This window comes from Camponotus vicinus, unplaced genomic scaffold (assembly GCF_025532165.1).
Source record: "Camponotus vicinus isolate PSW18456_S1 unplaced genomic scaffold, iyCamVici1.0 SCAF_6, whole genome shotgun sequence".
NCBI classification, from domain to species: domain Eukaryota; kingdom Metazoa; phylum Arthropoda; class Insecta; order Hymenoptera; family Formicidae; genus Camponotus; species Camponotus vicinus.
In genome coordinates, this window is record NW_028141978.1 from 17,505,583 (window position 1) to 17,530,216 (window position 24,634).

Consider the following 24,634-nt stretch of genomic DNA (forward strand, 5'->3'; position numbering starts at 1 on the left):
ACATTTAAAGTAAATACACATTTTAAAGTAAATATTATAAGATAAAATATCAAACTGGATTTCGTAAAGGCAAATCAACAACTGATCATATCTTCAACTTCAGGGAAATGCTTGTAACGTTCGACTTTTTTTCGTGCGTTCGGAACGCCGTTCGAGTCGGGCGGGTTCGCTAAATGAATAAACGAAATTTCTTAAATGAGTTTTATTTCTGTGTTTACAATGTGTGTGTGTTTGTGCGTGTACGTGTGTGCGCGTGGGTGTTATTCGCTTATTACAATTATCATCGGAGGTGATGATCGATTCGTTTATTTCGCGTTCGATTATATTTGCCGCGTGTTCGTCTTCGATTTCCGTATACAATATTATTGCGTGCGATCAGATCGTTTTTGCCGCGTTGCGTTTTTGCCGCTAGTTTTAACGCGACCGTCAGCTGAGCCGGATATTTAACTCCGTTATATTTTTTACAGTTCGGATTTAAATCGCAGCGTTTTTTTACAGCGGAAGGTTCGGATATTAATTATGCGGTGCAGGATGCATCTCGACACTAGCACGCGTTAAAGGCGGCTAGTGTTTCGCCTCTGGACTTACTAGACGCTGGGTTCGGATAATAGGCAGGATGCACCTGAGAGCGGTATCGATCGGCAGTGTTCGCGCTACCCTCTGATCTCTTGTGCTTTAAGAAGCTTCGGATTGCTCTGGTTTGTTCGTCTTCAGAGGAGTTCAGAGAATCGGAGGATCTGTCTTGACGTGCCATCGAAGGCTTTTTTTATACGCGGCTAATGTTTAGTAATTATTACCCGCGCCGGCATGTTTAGTAATTACCCTCGGATAAATACCCACCGGGCGGCTGTAAAATGGTACGGTATGAGTCTGTCGGGGGGGGGGGGGGTCGAGGTGCCGGACACGAGATCTTAACTCCCGGGATCGATCTCCGACGGCAGTGTAAACAACTTTGTCGTTTCTTTCTACCCGGTCTTTGTCTCAAGTTTAAAAATGGGCATCGCGTCTCTGCCAGTGCCCCCCGGTGTTCGTCGGGCGGCAGCTTTCGGCTGGTGTTCGCCGGGAAAACGTGCGTTTCGGAGTGCATCGTTACATACTAGAGAAAATTGCTAAATATAATATCGATTCTGGCATAACAACTGGTAATATATTATACAAGAGTACAGATACTAGCGTACGCTGATGATTTAGACATCATTAGTAAGAACTAAAGAAGATGCCAAAGAAGCTTTTCTTGCACTGGATAAAGCCACAAATGAAATGGAATTATATTAACGCAGAAAAAATAAAGTATATGTTAGTTGCGATCAATAACGTAGAATCAAGAACGATACCTGGAAGTAGGACAGCATAGGATTGAGCCTGCCACAAAATTTGTGTACTTGGGCTCGCTGGTAGATAATAACAATGACATGTCTAAGGAAATTAAGAGGCGGAAAATTAAGGAGAAAGGAAATTAAAAAGAAATAAAGTATTACTTTGCTTTGAAAGGAAAATACTTTGTAGAATATATGGAGCCCTACTTGGAAATAACACACGGAAAATATGATACAATCATAAGTTGTATCATTATATAAGGAACCTGACATAATAACAACAATAAAAGTAAACAGTGAAGCCTTCGCCGCGCGCCTACACATTCATCGCTCCCCAATCACCACCTTCGCCGCCGCGCGCTTCTAGCCACGCGCATTGGCCAATCTTCTTTAATTAATTTTTCGTTAATTATTGTAAATATCGTAAAACAGTAGAGGACCTTTCTTCTTAATTTGAGCCAATCTACCTTCACACTTCGGGAAGGCGAAAAGTTTTCAGCCACCCTGCATATTTATGTGAATAAATGTATAAGGTAAGTGAACTAAATGAGTCCTGCACCCCAACAAGGCCCAGTTTTTAAATTTCCCGCTAAATGAATACGGTAAGATACGCAACTATGTGGTAGTGTGACTGACTACAATGTCAAACGCTCGTGTCGCCGGATTCGCTCGGATATGAACCTGTCAGTGCCTGCAGTCATAAAACATTAGCGGAGAGATACACGCGCTCTCTTTTGTTAAAAAGCTGCTGAAATACGTGAATATTTTTATTTATTTATGTATGAATATTTTTTTGGTTTTTATTTATATTTTATCTCTATTTAGCTATAGGGCGATAGATATATTATTACAATATTCCTTGTAGTTTTTATTAGTGAATAATAAATTAGAACGGTTACTTTTGCCTAATAAGGCCTATTTAATTTTCACTCAGGCTTTATTAAGATTATTGAAATTAATTTTATTATCTTATTTTTTTCAGACTAAAATGGGAAAATTAGGTAATTCTGCTGTCAAAAAGATTAGATATATTTTACCAAAAAGATTTGTTTAAAATAAAACCAAAAACTTCTGTTAAAGCTACAAAATGTTCTTCACATTCAGCGGAAATAAGAAATATAGCTACGGCAACAGGAACATGGTGTTGTCATGCTTCTCAGGAAAATAGAATGGAAGATATAAGGCAATGCCAAACATGTGGTGTTTGGTATCACGAACTTTGTATTGGGCTCAAACAATAAATTTTTTCACTGCACAGTGGGATAGGAGACCAGGAAAAGTGGCCAAAATTTAAGATTTTGTCGAATTTTTATGAAACTTGATATATGGAGGTTTTTGAGGTCGCTAATAATGAATATGATGTCAAAAATTCAAAATTCAAAATGGGGGATCCAACGTGGCAACTGAAACTTACAAAAATTAGTCGTTTTGTATAAAAATTGATTATCAGGAAATCTTGAGGTTGCTCATGCCGAATAGAACGCCTGCAATTAGCTTAAAAGACTGTAATATCCTGGACATAGTGACTAGATATAGTGACTGCTACGTGGAGGTCTACAGTGGATTTTAGATTCATTTTTTCAAGATGCTTTTTGTAGTAAGTTGCCTCTCAATATTCGGGGTGCTTTTTGTAATAAGTGCCTTCGTCTCTCACTATTCGGGGTGCTTGTTTATTATGAGTCCCCTCGTCACTCACAAACTATTCTTCTGTAGATAACACCACTTTGTCTAAGGCGAAGATAATTTCATTAAAACCAGTGTAATCTTCTAATAATTCTTCACTATCAGGATGAATTAGTCAGGATGAATAGTTTTGTCTGTTTTGGGTATTAGAAACAGCCAAATTACATTTTGTGTAAGAAGTAGTCGTTTCTGCTTTTTAAAACGATTATTGAGGCTGATATTTGATACAATTGGATCTGACGTATCCATTACTCTGTAGAAGATGTCTTCCATATTTGCCAGATCACTGTGCTTATTACTATGACACTCTCTATATCTTTTATAATTCTTATTCCTGGCTTCTGATGCTTCCTCACCAAGTATTCCTACAGGCAATATGCTTGTAGAAATCATTTGGGCCCCATGAATCAAAATTTTGTGAAGAGTGGATGGCATCGGATACCAAGCATAGGAAGTAACGTATAGCTCAGATGTAGAAATACATAGGTCATCAAAACGGATCGGATCGAGTGGTAGATGATAAGATAGTGCAAACAAAATAATCTTAAATCTCCAAATAAGTTCACTATCTAATCCGAGACAATGAGCAAAAAGATCAGAGTCTTCGAAAGCTCAGCAAGCTACATTCCCATTATTACTGGTTCCACTTCCGCCTGATATGGGCATATCTACTTTCAGACTCAACATTTTCCAGAGAAAATCCTGAATGTTTTTTTCTTTTAGTAAATTCAATTTTTTTTTCGTTAGATCTTACTTGCCATTTCTTTATCGTAATTTTATACAATATATGCAGACAGCATTCAAAAAACTTGATCCATGTATGTAACGGGCTAATTCCATATTGTAATGGGGATCAGGTAGAAATAATTGGTTTTGTTCGAAAATCGTTGTATTGCTTAGGAATTGCGTGACAAATAGGGCAAGTCTGCATCGATTTCGTATCCGTGATAGTGTTCAAGACTTTGCTATCAATTAAAGTCAAAAATAGAGAAAAATGTATTTTTATCCTAAAATTTTGTAGCATGATCTCGAATACTTGCAGTTTTGCTATTTGCTGCTCAATACAAAACTTTTGCGCCAAAATTACATCGCGTGATTCCTTAACAAACTGGAGCTTGATTGGACGATAATATCTGACAGACTGTGGCGTTCGGTTATTTCATAATATAAGACCAGTAGATATTGACAGCCGCAATGGGATCAGAGTGGTTGCAAACAAATTTTCATCGTTTGCATTTTATGCATTGCAACGCCTTTGTCCGCTTCGGGAACGCCGATCCGGAGGAGACGGCGTGCAAATTTGGCCGGTAGGGAAATTAGTTGATTTACAAAAAAAACGGTATCTCTGAATACGGTAGCGTACGGTATTTCGCAGCTCTCACGAGGAAAGCGGTATTGGGCGCCAGGCGCGGTCTCCCGCGCCACGATATCGTTACGGTAACGGAAGGGTTCGATAACCCATAGCTCAGTAAATGACAGAAGGGTAGGAATCTTTGTAGGTTAGAGAGAGAGCACTAAATAACTTCCGGGAGAGAGAAATGATCGACACTCCTTCGATTATTATTATAAATATAATTAACAATTATAGTATATGGACAAAATTTATAACAAAGTATACGACAAAGACGATATAAATACAATAGAAAGGGTTAACGGTACGGGGAAAATAGCAAAGATTACATGTAGAAGATACGCAAGTAACGAAATCGGAAATATAAATTTCGAAAGAAAGAAACATCAGAGTTATAAGAAAGATACGAAAGTCGATTATTATCTATACGGGAACGAAGATATATGATACGGGCGACTAACAGATAATTCCGAGATCGAATATAATTTCACGGACCGCGATGAGTAAAGTCTACAAGTAATTCGCAGAAAAATCAGGTGTAACGACGGTTTTAAGTAACGGTAATTCCACGTCAGCGGGCACAAATATTATCTCGCAATGTTATCCGGTATCTTCCCGACCTTTCGCTCTCGGCGAAAACAAATTCGACCCTCACGCAATTTCAAACAACACGGACGGTAACGGACGTAAATTTTAAACAGAAATTTCGCGAATTATTCAATTCTTGCAGAGTGGATTTTGGATATACGGCACTCGCACTCGCGAAGAACGATCTCACGCAACCCCCGCTATTCTTTACGCAATACGATAGTGTCGGAATCTCGTGACACTATTAATATTCACAATTCGACGCTCCACGCAATGATATAACGAGATACGGAACGAAACGATACGATACGATACGATACGGTATGGCGCTAACGATACGGTATAATGACTGTCGGCGACGAACCCCCTGAGAGGGACAAATCCGCGATACCCGGGGCCCAGCTGGCGTCCGGCAACGAAACGCGAGAAAAGCACGCAGGCTTTCTACAACAATTCGGTAACGAGTTCACCGTCGCCTCGCGACGGTATCAAGGAAAGGTACGACGCCAACTGTATCCGGGAATATCTCTACGGCTACCTGAGCGACGGCTTACAGTTTCTCCGGTGTCCGTGTCCTCGCTGTGTGCTCGCTGCGGTCGTGCTCTCGATACGGTAGCCGGAATGGAGAGTCGTCCTTTCGCTATTGTAGCTCGTCGAACAGTGACTTGTGATAAATGCTCCGCAAGGCCCTCGAGTCCCGCGCCGATTTTCCGCGCATCCTGTCGATTTTCGATGAGAAGGGGTCGATATTCTCCGCCCCCTCGAATTTCGTCCTGCTGTATTGCGGGTTGCCCTTCGATAGGAACCAAAATCCAACGTTGACGGTATCTTTGACGATTGTATGTTCTCGGTAGCTCGGACGTGTTGGGCTGGCCAGGCCGTATCCTCGTCCGGCTCCGGATGCATCTCCTCTCCTCAGTCTGCAGCCTGGGAGAGTGTTGATCGTTCCTTCGTCCGGGTTTCCCCGTCGTTGTTTCTCTAAAAGTAGCGGATATTAATACAACGATTACCTATGGATAGCGGCGGAGCGGGATCTCGATACGTGACCTTTCTTTAGAGTGGAGGCGTCGGTCCGAGTCTCTCCTCTTCCTTTCTTCGGTAACTGCACCCTCCGGGATCTTGCTGTACATCACTTATTATCCGCTCGCTCAGATTGCCGCGCTCTGCTCGCTTAAAATTAATCTCAAACACAAAAATCTATACAAAGATATATCACGAGATCGGATAAGGGGCCCCCCTCAGGTGCGAAGAACGACCCTCCGTACGCTACCTCCCCCCGGCGGGGTCACTGTGACGGAGCGCAAAAGGCGTCACGTCACAGCATCTTGATATCGTTGTTGATAGAATCGGTACTTCCATCAAATCCCCAGGCGCAAATGAAGACAACCTCAATATCCGTATAATTAATTTTTTGTAAAATTGCAAGTATTAATTCTGTTTGTAAGTCAACAATTCGTTTCACAGTATGGTTTAAGAGTGCCTGAATAGAAACTTCGGCTACATTTTCGCAACTTGTAATTGCTTCCTTTGGCGACCTACATTGTGCCTTAATATTCCCAACATTATTATATGTTGGTCAAATATCAGCTCCGGAAGATTTTGATGCTAGGCGTATATTCGTATACACACTTTTAGAAAAAGAGTTGTCTAAAATAAATGCCAAGCCTTCCTCAAGAGTCTTTTTAATAATTAAAGGTGCTGGTATATCCAGCAATTTTCCATATTTTTTAGATGTTCTAAACTTTCCTAAATATTACGTAAAATCATATGTAAGTCCTTCTGTCCTGATTGCCTTACTGCATAGCGAGCGGGATCCTTTAGCGCACGGTGCGATAGCGCACCAATGAGAAAGTACACGCACAGACTGCACCCCCGCCCCCCACTCCGTTGCAAACCCATGTAGAACCTTGTGTGCTATCGGGACGTGTGCTAAAGGGACGTGGGCTATCGGGAATTGTGTTCAATTTTTCGTGTGCTATCGGGTTGGTGCGCTATCGCACCGTGCGCTAACGGGACCCTCCCCTGCATAGCGACCTGCCATTATAATTCGCAGAGGCTCATGATTGCATTGGACACTGATCTCGGCAATTTCTCGTCGTTGCGATCGTTTAGATTTCTGATTAAATCCCACAGAAAGACGACCAATACGTGTTTCAGAAGGTGCCTTAACATTATTGATGTCAGTATAAATAATGGGAAAACGGGCAGGAAGTTACCTGCCAGGGCGAAGAAGGCCGTCCGACTCCACGCTCGGCAGTCCATGATTGAAGAGTGGGACGCACTCCTCTCCAGCCCGGCCATTCCGGGCAAGTGGACCGTCGAGGCCGTCCGGTCCTGACTAGAGGAATGGCTGGACAGGGCTCAGGGCGAGGTCACCTTTCGTGCGACGCAGGTGCTCACGGGACACGGCTGCTTCGGAGCATTCCTGTGTCGCATCGCTAAGGAGCGCACCGCGCGCTGCCATCATTGTGATGGGGCCAGAGATACGGCGCTGCACGCTGGCTGAATGTCCGGCGTGGGAAGTGCAGCGCCGTACTCTGGCCAATATCGTCGGGGAGGATCTCTCGCTGCCGGCTATAGTCCGCAAGATAGTCGGCAGCGGAGATTGTTGGGAGGCGGCCGTCTCCTTCTGCGAGCAAGTAATGCTGCAGAAAAAGGCGGCCGAGCGGCAGCGACGGCAGGAGGCCGCTGCAGCGCAGAATGCAGGCGGGGATGACGACGGGATGGAGGCAGACTCCTCCTCCCCGGCCTCATCCCCGATTATAAGAAGAAGGACAAGAGGCGGGAGGAGGAGATTACCTTCCTCCTCCTCCTCGCAAACACATTTGATCCAGGGGAGATGACCGGAAGAGGGGGGACACTAGACAGAAAGCGACTTAGTCGCTGTCGCACCGTCCCCCCTCCCATTCCCCCCGATTGATGGGTCAGGCCTCTTAACAGAGGCGGGAAGGAGTAGGAGTGCTGGGGAGGATAGTGCAACACCAAGTCGCAGCCGCCCTCCCACAGTCTTTCAAAATCGCCTATTGGCGAACAGATTATGGAGAGAGGGAGGGACATATTGCCCCTCCCCTTTCTCCTGTGGAATACGCGGGCGGTCCTACTACATAGAGGTCGCCAGTGAATTCCCCTGGGGTCTGGCCGGCGTGGGCGGGGGCCCACGGCGGCAGCATTCAGACCCCGGGGAAGGTGACCGGGTGGTGTGGCCCCACTCGCTCAGAACGAAGGAAGGAGAAAAGGGGAGAGGAACCAAGTCCTCTCCTCTGGGAAGGGTGTTCGACGGTATCAACAGCCGTCGGACCCTAAGCGCGGAGGAGAGCCACAGCCAGGGGAAGTAGTAACAACAAGTTCCGGGTCTCTGCCTGCCCCTCCATACGCGCGGAAGGCCACCGCTGAGATTTTCGTCGGTATACCGTCCATCCAATAGGATGGACGGGAGTCCGACATATCCCTCGCCCTCCCCCAGGGGGTGGGGGTATGCCTAAAGCATTTTTTCAGCGTTACAAAAAAAAAGTATAAATAATGGGAATATGAAACTCGGAATTTAACCACTCGCTATTTTGTTGCTCGAATCTCTCTTTCATTCTATTAGCGGCTTTGTATTTAATATTACACTTTACTAAAAGTGTTCCAACAGCTGTCCTCAAGCGAACCAGATCATCAGATCTCACATCCTTAATATTAATATCCTTTCTCGCCAAAATGTATTGTATATCCAAATATTTTTGACAGAAATTTAGAATTTGTTGTAGAATTATTTTTTTTGGTGAATTTGGGCATCTTTACAAATGATCTTTATAAAGTAGAGATAAAGGGAGAAATAGACAAACAAACTAAAACGATAGACAAAAAAGCTAAAGAACAGACAAAAAAGATAGAGAAAGTCGAATAATAAACTTAAGAACCGCTAACTGTAAGGAATATTCTCTTTTTAGTAACCTCAATCAAATAAATTTTATTTTTCAATCAAATCTTCAATCCTTCAAAGCTCCAAATCTTAAAATTTTGAAACAATTAGTTTATTCTTTAGTCAAATGTATAATATATATTATACATTTGGAGTTATTTTGCTTACGAATTTAGACTCCACTCAATAGCCACCTTACAGCCGATTCGAGAATTACCGAATTGTAATATATAGTTAATACAGTTTGACAAAAATGAATATTAAGTATGTGAGACCTGATGATCTGGCTCGATTGAGGAAAGCGGTTAGAACATTTTTGATAAAACGTAATATATATTTATTAATACTCTTATTGGTATGCGATGACAGAAATGCAGATACTTAATAACGTGTATATAAATCTATCGCACTCTCTTAGAGAAGACTGTGATGATTATAATACAGATATGATAATGCTTAATGAGTCCATTTTTCTGGCTATCACAGAGTATATTTGTTTATGTCAGAAAAATAATATAATGTTGATCTGCAAAATATATTACATATTATTCAACAATTTTGAAATAAACTGTATTTTACATTGATATTGGTTATAGTATACAATGCGCACAAACCGATTCTTTACATCTTGTATGCGCGCATAGTCTTGAATTATTATAAAATTCTCCAAATAATGTAAAAACGGGCAAAAGTAGGCGCCATATTCTTAAAGTACATACTCGAAGGAATTCAATGCTACCTTATTAATGTCGATAACTAGCGGAACCTAGGAGAACTACGATTTGAAAATATGTGCAAACCATCGAAATTAGTAATATATACGTATAAAGTTACGCCATTTTTTAATTTTTACACTATTCACTTTGTGCTCTATTTTAATCTCTCTCTCTCTCTCTCTCTCTCTCTCTCTCTCTCTCTCTCTCTCTCTCTCTCTCTCTCTCTCTCTCTCTCTCTCTCTCTCTCTCTCTCTCTCTCTCTCTCTCTCTCTCTCTCTCTCTCTCTCTCTCTCTCTCTCTCTCTCCCTCTCTCTCTCTCTCTCCCCCTCTCCCCCTCTCTCTCCCTCTCTCTCTCTCTCACTCTCCCCCCCCTCTCTCTCTGTATCTCTCTCTGTATCTCTCTCTCTTTCTCTGTAACTCTCTCTCTCTCTCTCTCTCTCTCTCTATATATATATATATATATATATATAGAGAGAGAGAGAGAGAGAGAGAGAGACAAATTATAATAGAGCACAAAGTGAATAGTGTAAAAATTAAAAAATGGCGTAACTTTATACGTATATATTACTGAATTTCGATGGTTTGCGCATATTTTCGAATCGTGGCTCTCCTAGACTCCACTAGTTATCGACATATATATATATATATATATATATATATACACAGGGTTTCCGAAAAGTCCGAAAACGGTCGAATATCTAAAAAATAAAGCATTTTAGAGAAAAATGTTTCAAATAAAAGTTGTTTGGATTAAAGAGAGCTATAAAATGGTGGCAATGGTTTGACCTTGAATAGTTGCTGGAAGGTCACATGAAGGTCATCTTGAATTTTTTAAACGGAACACCCTGCATATTTTCGCACATTCTTGTAATTTATCTCGAGAACTTTCCGAAACACTATAATAAAGTATATCTTCATTCAGTCCTTTTCGAGTTATGAGGCTTGAAATAATTTCTTAATTTTATATAAACCATAAAATATCTAGTAAAATATTCATTTTTCGATTATCTTACCTTAATACTTTTATGTACAAAATAATGAGAGGAATCAATTGGTGTAAAGAAAACATACAGTTGTTTCGAAGAAAAAATATGTAATTTTCAATTAACAATTACATATTTTTTCTTAAAAACAACTGTGTGTTTTCTTTACACCAATTGATTCCTCTCAATATTTTGTACATAAAAGTATCAAGGTAAGATAATCGAAAAATGAATATTTTACTAGATATTTTATGGTTTATGTAAAATTAAGATATTATTTCAAGCCTCATAACTCGAAAAGTACTCAATAAAATAATACTTTATTATAATGTTTTGGAAATCTCCTGAAATAAGCTACAAAAATGTTCAAAAATATACAGGGTGTTCCATTTAAAAAATTCAAGGTGACCTTCATGTGACCTTCCAGCGACTATTCAAGGTCAAACCATTGCCACCATTTTATAGTTCTCTTTAAACCAAACAACTTTTCTTTGAAACATTTTTCTCTAAAATGCTTTATTTTTTTAGATATTCGACCGTTTCCGGACTTTTCGAAAGCCCTGTATATATATATATATATATATATATATATATATATACATATATATATACAGGGTGAGCCATTTTAATTAACGCACGCAATTATTTCGGAAACAAAGCATTTTATAAAAAAATGTTTCAGACAAAAGTTTTATGGTTTCGAGGGGGCCATAAGATGGTATCATTGGTTTGACACTGAAGAGTCATTTGAAGGTCACGTGAAGGTCACTTCAATTTTTTTAAATGGAACACCCTATATATTTTTGCACACTCTTGTAGCTTATCTCGAGAGCTTTCCAAAACACTATAATTAAGTACCTTTTCGTTAAGTACTTTTTGAGTTATGAGGCTTGAAATAATTTCTTAATTTTACATAAACCGTAAAATATCTTGTAAAATATTCATTTTTCGATTATCTTACCTTAATACTTTTACGTACAAAATAATGAGAGGAATCAATTGGTGTAAAGAAAACACATAGTTGTTTTGAAGAAAAAATATGTAATTCGCAATTAACAATTCCATATTTTATATATATATATATATATATATATATATATATATATATAACATTTATATATATAACATATATAAACATTTTTCTGTAAAACGTATTAGTCGGGAGATATTTGAGGTCGTTATTTAAAATGGGACACCCTGTATATATATATATATATATATATATATATATATATATATATATATACAGGGTGTCCCAAAAGTCCCGATACGGTCGAATGTTTCATAAACTATGCACTTTAGAAAGAAATGTTTCAGACAAAAGTTGTGTAGCTTGAAGGGGGCCATAAGATGGTGGCAATGATTTGACCTTGGAGAGTCATTTGAAGGTCACATGATGGTCACCGTCAATTTCTTAAATGGAACCCTCTATTTTTTATTACATATTCTTGTAGCTTATCTCGAGGATTTTCCAAAACACTATAATAAAATATTTTTCCCTTAAGTACTTTTCGAGTTATAAGGCTTGAAATCATTTCTTAATTTTACATAAACCGTAAAATATCTTGTAAAATATTCATTTTTCGATTATCTTACCTTAATACTTTTACGTACAAAATAATGAGAGGAATCAATTGGTGTAAAGAAAACACATAGTTGTTTTTAAGAAAAAATATGGAATTGTTAATTGCAAATTACATATTTTTTCTTCATTTTTTCTTCTTGGTTTCGAGGGGGCCATAAGATGGTACCATTGATTTGACCTTGAAGAGTCATTTGAAGGTCACGTGAAGGTTACCTCAATTTTTTTAAATGGCACCCCCTATTTTTTATTACATATTCTTGTAGCTGACCTCGAAAGCTTTGCAAAACACTATAATCAAATGTTTTTTCGTGAAGTACTTTTCGAGTTATAAAGCTCCAAATTTACAAAATTTTGATAAAAATACAAAATATTTCGTAAAACATTCAATTTCCGATAATCTTATCTTACATGATCCAGCCAGTCAAGGCAAGATCCGAGCATGATCCAGCCAGTCAAGGCAAGATCCGAGCATGATCCAGCCAGTCAAGGCGAGATCCTGTATTGCCTGATAATCAATGAACTGTAACAATTGTGAAAGTGCAATTGTCAATTCTTTTAATGAAACAAATATCAAGAGGCTTGTTTCAAATTTCTTATTTGGGCAACTTTCGGTATTTTGGCAAAGTCTCAGACAGACGCATATTATTATCCATAGACTTTTTTTGATAAGACAGGAATTTTTGGTATTTTGGCGTTTTTTTTCTTTATAATTATGGCTGCTTATCCACCAAATGAAATTGTGGACATGATTTGCATTTTGGGTGAGGCCAGGAATAATTACTCGGCAGCAGAAAGGCTTTATGCTGAAAGATTTCCAGACAGACGCCATCCTGATAGGAAAGTAATAAAAAGACTCTGCGACAGAGCTGAACAGGGTTTTCTTAGAAGAAACCGGCGAAAATCGGGCCCTGATGAAGTCACATCATTGACTGTTATAGGTGTCGTTGCTTTGAATCCTCAAATCTCTACGAGACAAATTGAGAGGCAACACGGTATATCTAAATCAATAGCCAATCGTGTGCTCAAGCTCAACAAGTTTCACCTATATCACATTCATCTAACTCAGCAATTGGAAGAAAGGGACTACCAATGCCGTGTATGTTTTTGTAACTGGGCTTGAGATCAAATCCAACAAAATCCCCGGTTCATTGCTGATACGCTTTTTTCTGATGAAGCCACGTTTTGTAATAGAGGAGGCGTTAATAGACATAACTGCCATTATTATTCAGATGCTAATCCACATTGGCAGAGAAGCCAAGAGTTCCAACGGCAGTGGTCCATTAATGTTTGGGCAGGCATCCTGGGAGATGTTATTGTTGGTCCATATTTTTTTGAAGAAAATCTCAATACGGCAATCTATCTAAGATTTCTTCAAGATGACCTGCCCAACCTCTTGAGACATGTCGACAATGATTTACTCAGACGAATGTGGTTCCAACAAGATGGAGCACCGGCTCATAGATCTCGAGCCGTTACACAATATTTAAACAATAGATTCCCGAATAGGTGGATTGGTATGGGCAGCCGAGTTCAAGAATGGCCCCCAAGATCCCCGACTTTACGCCCCTAGATTTTTATTTCTGGGGCTACATTAGAGATATAGTTTATTCGCAAAAGCCTACAACCGTTGAAAATATGAAAAACCGGGTCAGACAGGCTTGCAGAAATATTAATGTAGGTGTTCTTGAAAAAGTTAGGGACGACTTTCACCATAGACTAGAGCTATGCATACAAGTAAATGGCCAAGTTTTTGAACACTTAAAGTAATTGTACACAAAAGAAGATCTTGCCTTGACTGGCTGGATCATGCTCGGATCTTGCCTTGACTGGCTGGATCATGTAAGATAAGACTATCGGAAAGTGAATGTTTTACGAAATATTTTGTATTTTTATCAAAATTTTATAAATTTGGAGCTTTATAACTCGAAAAGTACTTCACGAAAAAACATTTGATTATAGTGTTTTGGAAAGCTCTCGAGGTCAGCTACAAGAATATGTAATAAAAAATACGGGGTGCCATTTAAAAAAATTGAGGTAACCTTCACGTTACCTTCAAATGACTCTTCAAGGTCAAATCAATGGTACCATCTTATGGCCCCCTCGAAACCATACAAAACATGTCCGAACCGAACCATTTTTCTCTAAAATCAAAAATGAGAGAGATATTTGGGATGGACACTTAAAATGGGACACCCTGTATATACAGGGTGTCCTAGACCACCCGTACACCCCTTTTCTTTCAAAAACTAAGCATTTTAGAGAAAAATGTTTCAGACAAAAGTTGTTTAGTTTCGAGGGGGCCATAAGATGGTACCATTGGTTTGACCTTGAATAGTCGCTGGAAGGTCACATGAAGGTCACCTTAAATTTTTCAAATGGAACACCTTATATATTTTTACACATTCTTGTAGCTCATCTCGGGAGCTTTCCAAAACACTATAATTAAGTTAGTTTTCATTAAGTACTTTCCGAGTTATGAGGCTTGAAATAATTTCTTAATTTTACATAAACCGTAAAATATCTTGTAAAATATTAATTTTTCGATTATCTTACCTTAATACTTTTACGTACAAAATAATGAGAGGAATCAATTGGTGTAAAGAAAACACATAATTGTTTCGAAAAAAAAAAAATGTAATTTGCAATTAACAATTATACCGAGAAACTCGTCTACTTCTTGTTTGAAAGTACTTCGCTTCTAACACGTTACTGCTTTAAACCGATCTCTTTGTTCCGTTGCTCGCGGATATCTTTTGTCGGCGGTGGCTCTAAACTCTTATCTCTAATTCAATAGACATTGTGATAATTATTTGTGTAATTTATTTGATTAAAAGTGTGTAGTCTGCACTGTTAAAATCAAGCGCGAATTATCTGACTATCCTTTTCGTTCGATTCGACTCCTCGCTACCTGTCTCACTCCCGCGTCCGCTAAACTATCGAACATAAAGTGGTCCTTCGAGCCGGATCTGAGTCCGTGAAACTGGTGCTGTTTCGTGGAGAGTGACGACAGTGATCTCGATGGTGAGTGGTGTGCTTCCTCTGTGCTTCGGAGTGTGACCACCTAGAAGGAAAAAAAATGAACCTCGAGGTAAAGGTGCTGGCAGACGCGCAATTAGAGCTATACCGGAAAATCTCCCGCACGGTGGAAAACCTGCGGAAGCTGGGTTCGAATAAGATCACGCTGGGGGCGGTAGAATCTCGCCTGCAGAGCCTGGAATCAAACTGGGCTAAATTCGACGCCCAAGATGATAAGTTGTTCGCCCACCGGGAGGTGCTTGCTGGGCACGATTATTATAAGCTTGACGTACCTGCGTTGACCGAAGAAGCTTACCTCAATCAAAAGGCGACACTTCTGGACTGGAAGCACTCTTCCAAGGCCAAGGAGGTCGAAACTCCAGCGGCGACTCTGGGAACGCCGAGTTCCGCTCCCAGGACGACTCTACCTCGCATTCAGTTGCCGACGTTCTCCGGAAAATACGAGGATTGGCCCGCATTTCGCGACCTCTTCCAATCTCTCATAGGGAAGGATAGCTCAACAACCAAAGTGGAGAAGCTCCACTACTTGAAGGCGTGCCTAAAAGGAGAAGCGGAATCTTCGCAGCCTGTCGACGACAAGCGAGAATTTTGAGCGTGCATAACAGACCCTCGTCGATTATTACGAGAACAAGCGTCTCCTCGTGCGTTGCTACATCTTCCAGTTTACGTCTCTCCAAAGGTTAAAGGGTGAGTCAGTAATAGAACTACGTAAACTGTACCATAGCGTGAAGAGCACCGTCGGCTCTCTCGAGAGCATCGGCCGGCCGATAATGAAAGGTGAAGACCTTTTTGTTCACCTTGTGATCGAGCTCTTGGACCCTCGGTCGCGACGCGAGTGGGAGAACTCGCTGGGTGACAAAATGGAGCCGCCGACGTACGAAGAGCTCCAGCAATTTTTAGATCGTCGACTCCGTACTCTCGAGTCGCTACAGCCGATTAAAACGGAGCCGAATCCGGTCAAGTCAGCCGCCGGCGCGTCAGCCAAGCAAACGCGTGCGTTGCATACGCGGAAACACGACGGCAAGCAAGGTCGTTGCACTATGTGCCAGCGTGATCATTTTGTTATGATGTGCGACACGTACAAGTCCCAGAGCGCGGCTGAGAGGAAGCAGCACGTCGAGACAAACGGTCTTTGTCTCAACTGCCTCGGGAGGCACCGGCTTAACGACTGCTCGTCCAAGAAGACTTGCTCTGTCTGCGACGCCCGGCATCACACGACTCTGTACGATGCTTGTCTAGAAGTAGGCACCGTGAAGACAACACACGTTTCGCATCACCCAGCCAAACCTCCTACGACAGTACTCCTCGTCACCGCTCGCGTTTGCGTTACCGACCGGCACGGGAAACTACACGCTGCGCGCGCGCTAATCGACCAGGGTTCCGAATCTTCTCTGGTCTCCGAGTCGTTGGCTCAGCGACTTAGATTACCGCGGACCAATACCTCGATTTCGGTCTTCGGCGTCGGAGGCAAAATGACAAGCGTCGCTCGCGGCTTGCCGATGACGGTGTCGGCCTTGATCCTCCCGCAGCTCACTATCTATGACGGCTGCAACCGGGCTAAGAAGCAATCTTGGAGTCACCTTGCGGGATTGGATCTAGCCGATCCTGACTTCCTGTCCACCGGCCCGGTGGATTTACTTCTCGGCGCTGATGTTTACGCCTCCATCCTCCTCCATGGACTTTGTCGAGGAGGACCTCAGGAGCCTGTCGCACAAAAAACCATATGGGGATGGATATTATCGGGAACCGTCGGACGGCAATCGAAGGTAATAGGGCAGTCTCAATCTTACGTGTGCCAAGGGGACGAGCAACTCACGGGTCTGGTGCAGCGGTTTTGGCAGCAAGAAAAAGTAGAGCCCACCCGTGCTCCACTGTCCATCGACGAGCAGACTTGCGAAGAAATCTTCGCTGACACACACAAAAGAAACGCTGACGGTCGCTACGTGGTGCGCCTCCCGTTGATCAAGCCTCTACCAAATTTCACGGGGACAAGACGCACCGCCATGCGTTTTCTAATGAACATGGAGCGCCGTTTCAGTCACGACAGCCGTCTTCAGCAGTTGTATACTGACTTTATGAGGCAGTACGAAGAGCTCGAACACATGTCCGCGACGCCCAGGGCAGCCGAAGAAGGAGATCGAAGCTGCTTCCTCCCACATCATGGCGTGCTGCGCGAAGCAAGCGCTACAACAAAATTACGGGTTGTCTTCAATGGCTCTGCTACCACTGCTCAGGGAGACAGCCTCAATCAAAATACTGGTTGGTCGGAACTTACTGCTTGCCCTGGGGGACGTACTTCTACGCTGGCGCCGTCATCTCTATGTCCTAGCTACGGATATAGAGAAAATGTACCGTCAAATCTTGGTTAGCCCGGAGGACCGTCACCTGCAAAAGATAGTCTGGCGTAACGACAAGGCCGACGAGGTCACAGACTATGAGCTGAACACCATTACGTACGGATTAGCCTGTGCGCCGTTCCTCGCCATGCGAACTCTGCAGCAGCTCACCATCGACGAGGAGAGTAACTATCCGGAAGGCGCTGTGTCCTTGCGCCGCGACACATATATGGATGACATCCTCACCGGGGCCAATTCCCTCGAGGCAGCTCAGGAGCTCCGACGGCAGCTAACAGAGTTGTGCAGGGCGGGCGGCTTCCCCCTGTGCAAGTGGTCCGCGAATCACGCCGAGCTTCTTGAGGGCGTTCCGGCGGAACATCGGTTGCAGCGCGACCTGCGCCATTGGCAACCCAACGAGAGCCATGCCACGCTGGGACTCCAATGGCATCCCAGCATCGACTCCTTCTCGTATGCGATTCCCGTGGTCGACATGCCAACAACCACGAAACGGTCCGTCCTGTCGCTTACAGCTCGCCTGTTCGATCCTCTCGGGTGGTTGGCTCCAGTAGTGGCGCGTGCGAAAATCTTCTTTCAATCCACTTGGCTCATGGGTGTCGATTGGGATACTCCTCTGGATAATCGCCAGTCTCAACTCTGGGACGACTTCAAAGGAGACTTGCCGAGATTAGCGGAGATTCGAGTGCCACGTCACTTGCCCGTCGGACCTCTAGCCACCTCCGTCGAATTGCACGGATTCGCCGATGCATCAGAGCGGACTTTTGCGGCTGTGGTTTACTTGTTGACGAACACTGGAGACAAGGAAAAACAGGTGAGCTTAGTCGCAGCTAAAATTAAAGTGGCGCCTATTAAACAGGTAACTCTACCTCGACTGGAATTATGTGCCGCCACTCTGCTAGTCCGCCTGGTATGAAACGAGTTTATGGTGATGAGTGTTTATCCCGTAGCAGAGTCCACGAGTGGTATACGCGCATTAAGGATGGTCGTGAAGACGTAAATGATGACCAACATGTTGGGCAATCGAAATTTGTGATAACCGAAGATGCCATCAAAACTGTGAGTGAATTCATCAAAGATCAGCCAAAATCTTCATTGAAATTAATGGAAATGGAATTGAATATCTCTAAAACATCAATTTATCGCATTTTGACCGAACATTTGGGCCTCCGAAAGGTCTGTTCACGCTTTGTTCCGCACAAATTGACTGATGACCAAAAATTGCGCAGAATTCAACATTCGAAGGACATCATCAAGGAGTCAAAAAAGGACCGAAACTTCTTGTACAACATTGTGACTGGTGACGAAACGTGGTGCTTTCAATATGATCCAGAAACCAAGCGCCAAAGTGCAGAATGGAAGCGTCCAGATGAGCCTAATCCGAAAAAAAGCCGTTTGGAGAAGTCAAAAGTGAAGACAATGTTAATTTGTTTCTACGATTCGAAGGGAATAATTCATAAGGAGTTCGTTCCACCTGGCCAGACGGTTAATGCTATGTTTTATCTTGGTGTTTTGAAGCGTTTGGTGCGGCGTATTTGTCGTATTCGGCCAGAATATCGTGAAGAAGGAAGTTGGCGCTTGTTGCATGATAATGCGCCATCTCATCGATCGATACTTGTGACTGATTTTTTGACCAAAAATCGCATTTTAACCATCAACCACTCGCCGTATTCGCCTGATTTAGCACCGTGTGATTTCTACCTATTCGGAAAAATGCATTTGCCGATGAAAGGAAAGCGTTATGCCGATGTGGAGGCCATCCAAAAGGCTTGTACCGACATTCTCAAGGACATCTCTACAGACGACCTAAAACACTCGTTCGACATGCTTCTTGACCGTGTAAATCGCTGTATAGAGTCTCAAGGAGACTATTTTGAATAAAATAAGTAAGTTTTGCCAAAAAAATAAGTCTTTGTTCTCATTTTGAAAAAGTCCTGTTTACTTTGGAACGCACCTTGTATACCGCCCATCGAGATCTCGCGAGTGAGTGCGCCGATAGTTTTCCTCGCACTCGAGCTCCGCCTTGGTGAAGGGGGGGGGTTATCCTATGAGGATCCTCCTGTTCCCAGAAGCGGCGCACCAGGCTGTTTAGGTCCTCGTCGATCCCGCATTGATGGGTGCTGACGTGATGTCCCGCTGACGTCTCGCCGACGACGCCTGAGAGTATCCACCCTAGCGACGTTTTCTGAGCCACAGGCATGCTCGGATCTCCCTTTCGTAGGCCCTGGTCGAGGATAGTGGCGTAGATATCGGCGCCCAACAGTAAATCCAATGGATCCGAGGAGCAGTAGTCAGGGTCCGCTAGCTCCAGACCCTGAATGTGCGGCCAGTTTTGGATGCGGTCGCTGAATCCACCGGCGTAAATGCTGAGCTTCGGCAACACCAGAGCCGCGACAGAGATCGAGGGACCGCCTTGACGCGATTGTAAGGTGAGATCCACTTGGCCCCTCGAAACGCCGTTCTTCACACCGCCAACGCCATATACCGCGACAGATGCTGAGGCGCGAAGTAGCTTCAGGCGCTGAGCGAGACGCTCCGACACAATGGACGACTCCGAGCCTTGGTCTACGAGCGCGCGAACCGGATGCCAAGAGCCGTGGCGGTCGAATACGCGGACGCGCGCGGTAGCGAGGAGCATGGTCGTCGGTACTGAATTCAGTCTACGCGCGACGTGTGTAGTTTTAACGGTCGCGGTTTGAAGGAACGCGTCGTGCAGCGAAGAGTGGTGGCGGTCATTACACGCGGAACAGTTTTTCTTTGATGCACACTCGTTGGCGTTGTGTCGTCCGAGACAGTTCACGCACATATTGTTGTCCGTTACATGACGTTTACGCTCTGAAGCCGTTTTACCTTTATACTGTTCACAGAACATCACGAAGTGATCTCCTTGGCAAACGGAGCAACATCCACGTCCTCCCTCATTGGATTCCTGCTTGCGGGCATGATGGCTGCGAGTAAATCGCGACGTCTTGGCACTCCCCTCCCCGCTTTTGCTTGTGGGGTTGTCGGTCCTTACAGGGAGCATTGACTCCAAGGTGTGTAGTCGCCGCTCGAGGAACTGCTCCAGTGAGGCGTACGTAGGTGGATCGGCTGAATCACTGATCGAATTCTCCCACTCGCGACGTGAGCGGCTATCGAGAAGGTTGACGGCGAGGTGAACGAACAAATCCTCGCAGCTGGTCACTGGCCGTTGGATGCCTTCAAGCGAGCTAATCGTCGTCTTGATGCCGTGGAATATCGTCCTTAGCTCTATCGCGGAATCGCTCTTCATTTTGGGCAGCGCGAGGAAATTCGCTAAGTAGGCGCGTATCAACAGACGTTTGTTCTCGTAGTAATCGCTCAAGGTCTTCCAGGCTCGATCGTAATTCGCCTCAGTAGTTGTTAGGTTACGTATGAGTAGATCCGCCTCACCCTTAACGCAACTCTTCAAATAGTGTAGTTTCTCCACAGGCTTCGTCGACTGGTCCTTGCCTATGAGCGACTGGAATAGGTCTCGGAAAGCCGGCCAATCCTCGTACTTGCCGGTGAAGATAGGCAGCTGGATGCGTGGAAGCGTGGTGCCGACGAAGACGTCGTAGATGAAAGGGAGGCGGAGGCGGTAGACTCCTTAGCTTGGAGTTCACGCTTCAGGTCCAACAGCAGACCTTTGTTGATGAGATACGACTCTTCGGCTAACGCTGGTATGTCTTGTTTCAGGTAGTCGTCGTTCGCTAGCCGAGCGTGTTGGTCGGCGAGCGTGTCGTTCAGCCCGTCGAATTTGCTCCAATACTTTTCCAGCATGTGTAAACGCGCTTCGACCACACCTAGAGTGATCTTGGCGACGCCGAGCTTCAGTAGATTGTCGTGAGCGCGTGCAATCTTGCCGTAAAGCTCGGTGGCAGTCGCTACAAGGGCCTTAATGTCTGGAGTCATGACTCTTCAATTTTTAGGTAGAAGCACTCAGAAGCACTGATGAACCTCACTGCACTATCGTCGTCACAATTCAAGGACGCGGTTCGCAAAAAAAATCCGGCTCGAAGGACCAATGTTAAATATTGCGACCGGAACAATGGACAGCACGACGGTAGATCACTCGGCAATAAAATTTATACGAGTCATGTAATGTTACAAAACACTTTTCTATATTTTTCACGACCACAATAAAGCCCATACACACAAAAAAAAAGCAGAAACGTTATTGTTTTAAGAGCGATAAGATTTTCAATCCGCGACGAAAAACTCCGGTCGGCACCCAGCCAGCGACGAAATTAGCGGGGCACACGAAAACGTTGACCGAGCAAAAAATCCTTTTAATTAACAAACACAAAAATATCGAAAATAGAAATTCGAGCAGAATTTCAGAATCCGCAAGCAGCAGAGAAAATCGGTTTATTCCGTGAGCAACGGAAGGCACGTCTTTAAATTTCGGAGAGCTGCGTCGGAGACTTTTAGACAAAAGGCTCAGCGCTCTCCGATCGCGTCAATTTATACCCAAGCCCTTCTCGAAAGATCCAGATTTTTCAAGCACTCAACAGTTACTGAGATAGCGTTTAAAAATTTAACGATCTAACGTGCTTTGTTGTTAGTAGATTTTTCGAGAAGGACGAGCGTTGTTTTCGGATTTGCGCTGACAAAGAGATATCTCGCTATCGGCTGCCAGGGGCGCCGAATTAAACGGTCGGGCCCTCGACGCTTTTTTAATTGAGGGCAATTACTCGATTCTTAATTTTCTAATGCTAGACGAGCTTTGAACATAGTTAAATAAATATTTAATATTAATATTTTATATGATAATAGTAAAAGTAATAAATATTTTAAAAACACTTATTTAATCTAATTAATTTTTAAATAGATATCATACGATGTATGGATATCACACACATTCATGATAATAATAATATTAATATGTTAAATGTTTATTATGTTTACCGCATTCTTCAATCGAACACATGATCGCGTTCGATAGCGCCAGTAGTACATTAACCTACCGCAACCTACCATGACAAAAAACTGCTTGCAGTCGCCGAATAATTATCGTCGCATTGTCGCGTCGTCGCGTAGTAACGTGTCCGCGCGTGTTTCTTTCATCGAGTGATTTTTAATCGCCAACAGTTATTATTCGACAGTGATTAATAGTGATTAGTGATTAGTGATAGAGTCATTAGTAAATTTCTCGTCTCGTCGAGTGAGTAAATAAATGTGATTACGTTAAAGTTTATAAAAGAATACAGTTCATGAAAGAAGAAAAACTTTCAGTTAATAATTTAGTGTGGATTTCTTGTCTTTTGCAACGTGATATCTACGTTAAATTTGAGAACGTACGATCTATCGGAAAATTCATTTCTCCTTCAAGCAATTACAGCAATACATCAAAAGTCATCGAACAAGGTAATGATAACTATTTTTTGACGTTATGTGAAAACAGATCTCGGGAAGTCAGAGGGACAGTGTGTCAAAGGAAATTCGTGAAAAGAGAGGGGTTTTTAGTGGGTAGGGAGTACCGAGTTGATAATTAGACTTGGTACTCGAGTCCCACATAACTCACCGGACCGACCGGTGAGTATGCATAAAATGCATTTTCCCCTCGTAAAAAAAAAAAAAAAAAACCACGGGTAAGTGAGCGAATGAGAGAGAGAGAGAGAGAGAGAGAGAGAGGAGAGAAAGAGAATGTATGTATTCGCATGTATGTCCGTGCATAGTATAGCGACCAGCTGATCGCAGCAGGCGCCCCGCGTAAGCACCCGCGTCTGACGGTGAATCGCGCCACCCTTGCCTGCCTCTTGTATTCGACCCGTCATACGTTAACTACTTCCTTTAATATTTCAAAAACTATGCTTTGCACGAAATTTTGCCAAAGGAAAAATTGTCTTAGAATGGTGTCAGGAATACGTGATTTTACAGACAGAACATTTTTCGGGATCGCCCTGTATAAATCATGATAAAGAGGCACACCCTGCCAGTATTTTCGCTAAAGTACATCCGGATCTATCATTGGGAAGCGCTTTTCGCAAGTCTGATACAATATGGAGGAACAAAATTTGCGAGAGCAATCCACATTGATTGATTCGCTGGAAGACTACATTGTGTGGGAGCAACGATGCGACCAATACATCGAGTCGTTGGAAGAGCAAAGTCGTATCAAGCGACCGCGATTATCGATCGGAAATCGACAATCGCTGATTGCTCAGATCGCGCGCCTCGAAGGGTTGAAAAATTTGGTACGTGGACGTTTCGTACACGCGGGTGCGGGTGTAGTGCGCGTCAAAATGGACTTATGTAGCGTGAGATTGATACAGCGTTCGAGAGTCGCGTATCGACTGGTGCGGTGATAAACTATAATCACATCGAACCTCGCCAATTTCTCGATGACGCCAAAGACATTGTGATAGAACATGTGCAGGACGTTATGAAAAAACATTATAATGTGAAAGTGAACACTATATTTAACGGTGAATTCGTGGCTGGAGATAAACGCGCCAACAAAAGTATCAATACGAGAAACTATGAACTCTTTCGCACATCCGATTTACGCGAGTGGTACGAACGGCGCGTTATCGAACCCACCATAGCGTCTCTGGAAGAGTTTCAGGAACGCGATAGCGGGTGGGTACTGTCGCGAATACTAAATTTAACTGTAAATATAAATAAGTATAATCCTATGCGTGCGGGATGTTACATCAAATTACCGCGGGAGATTATGATGAAAAGAGCGGTGATTAATGTACAATCCAGAGACAATGCATGTTTCGCGTGGGCAGTGGTCGCCGCACTATACCCCGCTGAAAGAGACACGAATCGGGAATCATCGTATCCGCATTACACGACAGTACTGAATCTCCGGGACATTGAGTTTCCAGTGACTGTGAACCAAATAAAAAATTTTGAACTTGCCAATGATATTTCTATAAATGTGTACAGCATCGAAGACAAGAACAGCATTGTCCCGATGCGTCTTTCGCAGCAGAAGCGGGACAAGCATATCAACTTGCTGTATATTGAAGACGACAACAGCGTTGGACATTTTGCATGGATTAAGAATTTATCCCGGCTCGTGAGCTCACAATTGAGCAAACACAACGGTCAAAGATATATCTGCGATCGGTAAGTTTAATTTATATTATTTGAATAATTATAGGTTATAC

General features: G+C 43.0%; 3 protein-coding genes across 3 annotated transcripts; 2 read left to right on the forward strand and 1 right to left on the reverse strand.

The window, feature by feature from the left end:
• The first annotated feature begins 15,202 nt into the window (after positions 1-15,202).
• On the forward strand, positions 15,203-15,754 carry LOC145973761 (uncharacterized). Its single transcript, XM_083103336.1, has one exon. The coding sequence runs from the start codon at positions 15,203-15,205 to the stop codon at positions 15,752-15,754; it is 552 nt and encodes a 183-aa protein (XP_082959462.1).
• Positions 15,755-17,646: 1,892 nt separating this feature from the next.
• Positions 17,647-18,429, forward strand: LOC145973762 (uncharacterized). Its single transcript, XM_083103337.1, has one exon. The coding sequence runs from the start codon at positions 17,647-17,649 to the stop codon at positions 18,427-18,429; it is 783 nt and encodes a 260-aa protein (XP_082959463.1).
• A 1,002-nt stretch (positions 18,430-19,431) lies between these two features.
• On the reverse strand, positions 19,432-21,425 carry LOC145973763 (uncharacterized). Its single transcript, XM_083103339.1, has 2 exons — positions 21,036-21,425; positions 19,432-20,994 (listed from the first exon to the last, which is right to left on the reverse strand). Exons 1-2 carry the CDS (start codon positions 21,423-21,425, stop codon positions 19,432-19,434), a joined length of 1,953 nt encoding a protein of 650 aa, XP_082959465.1.
• Positions 21,426-24,634: the final 3,209 nt, after the last annotated feature.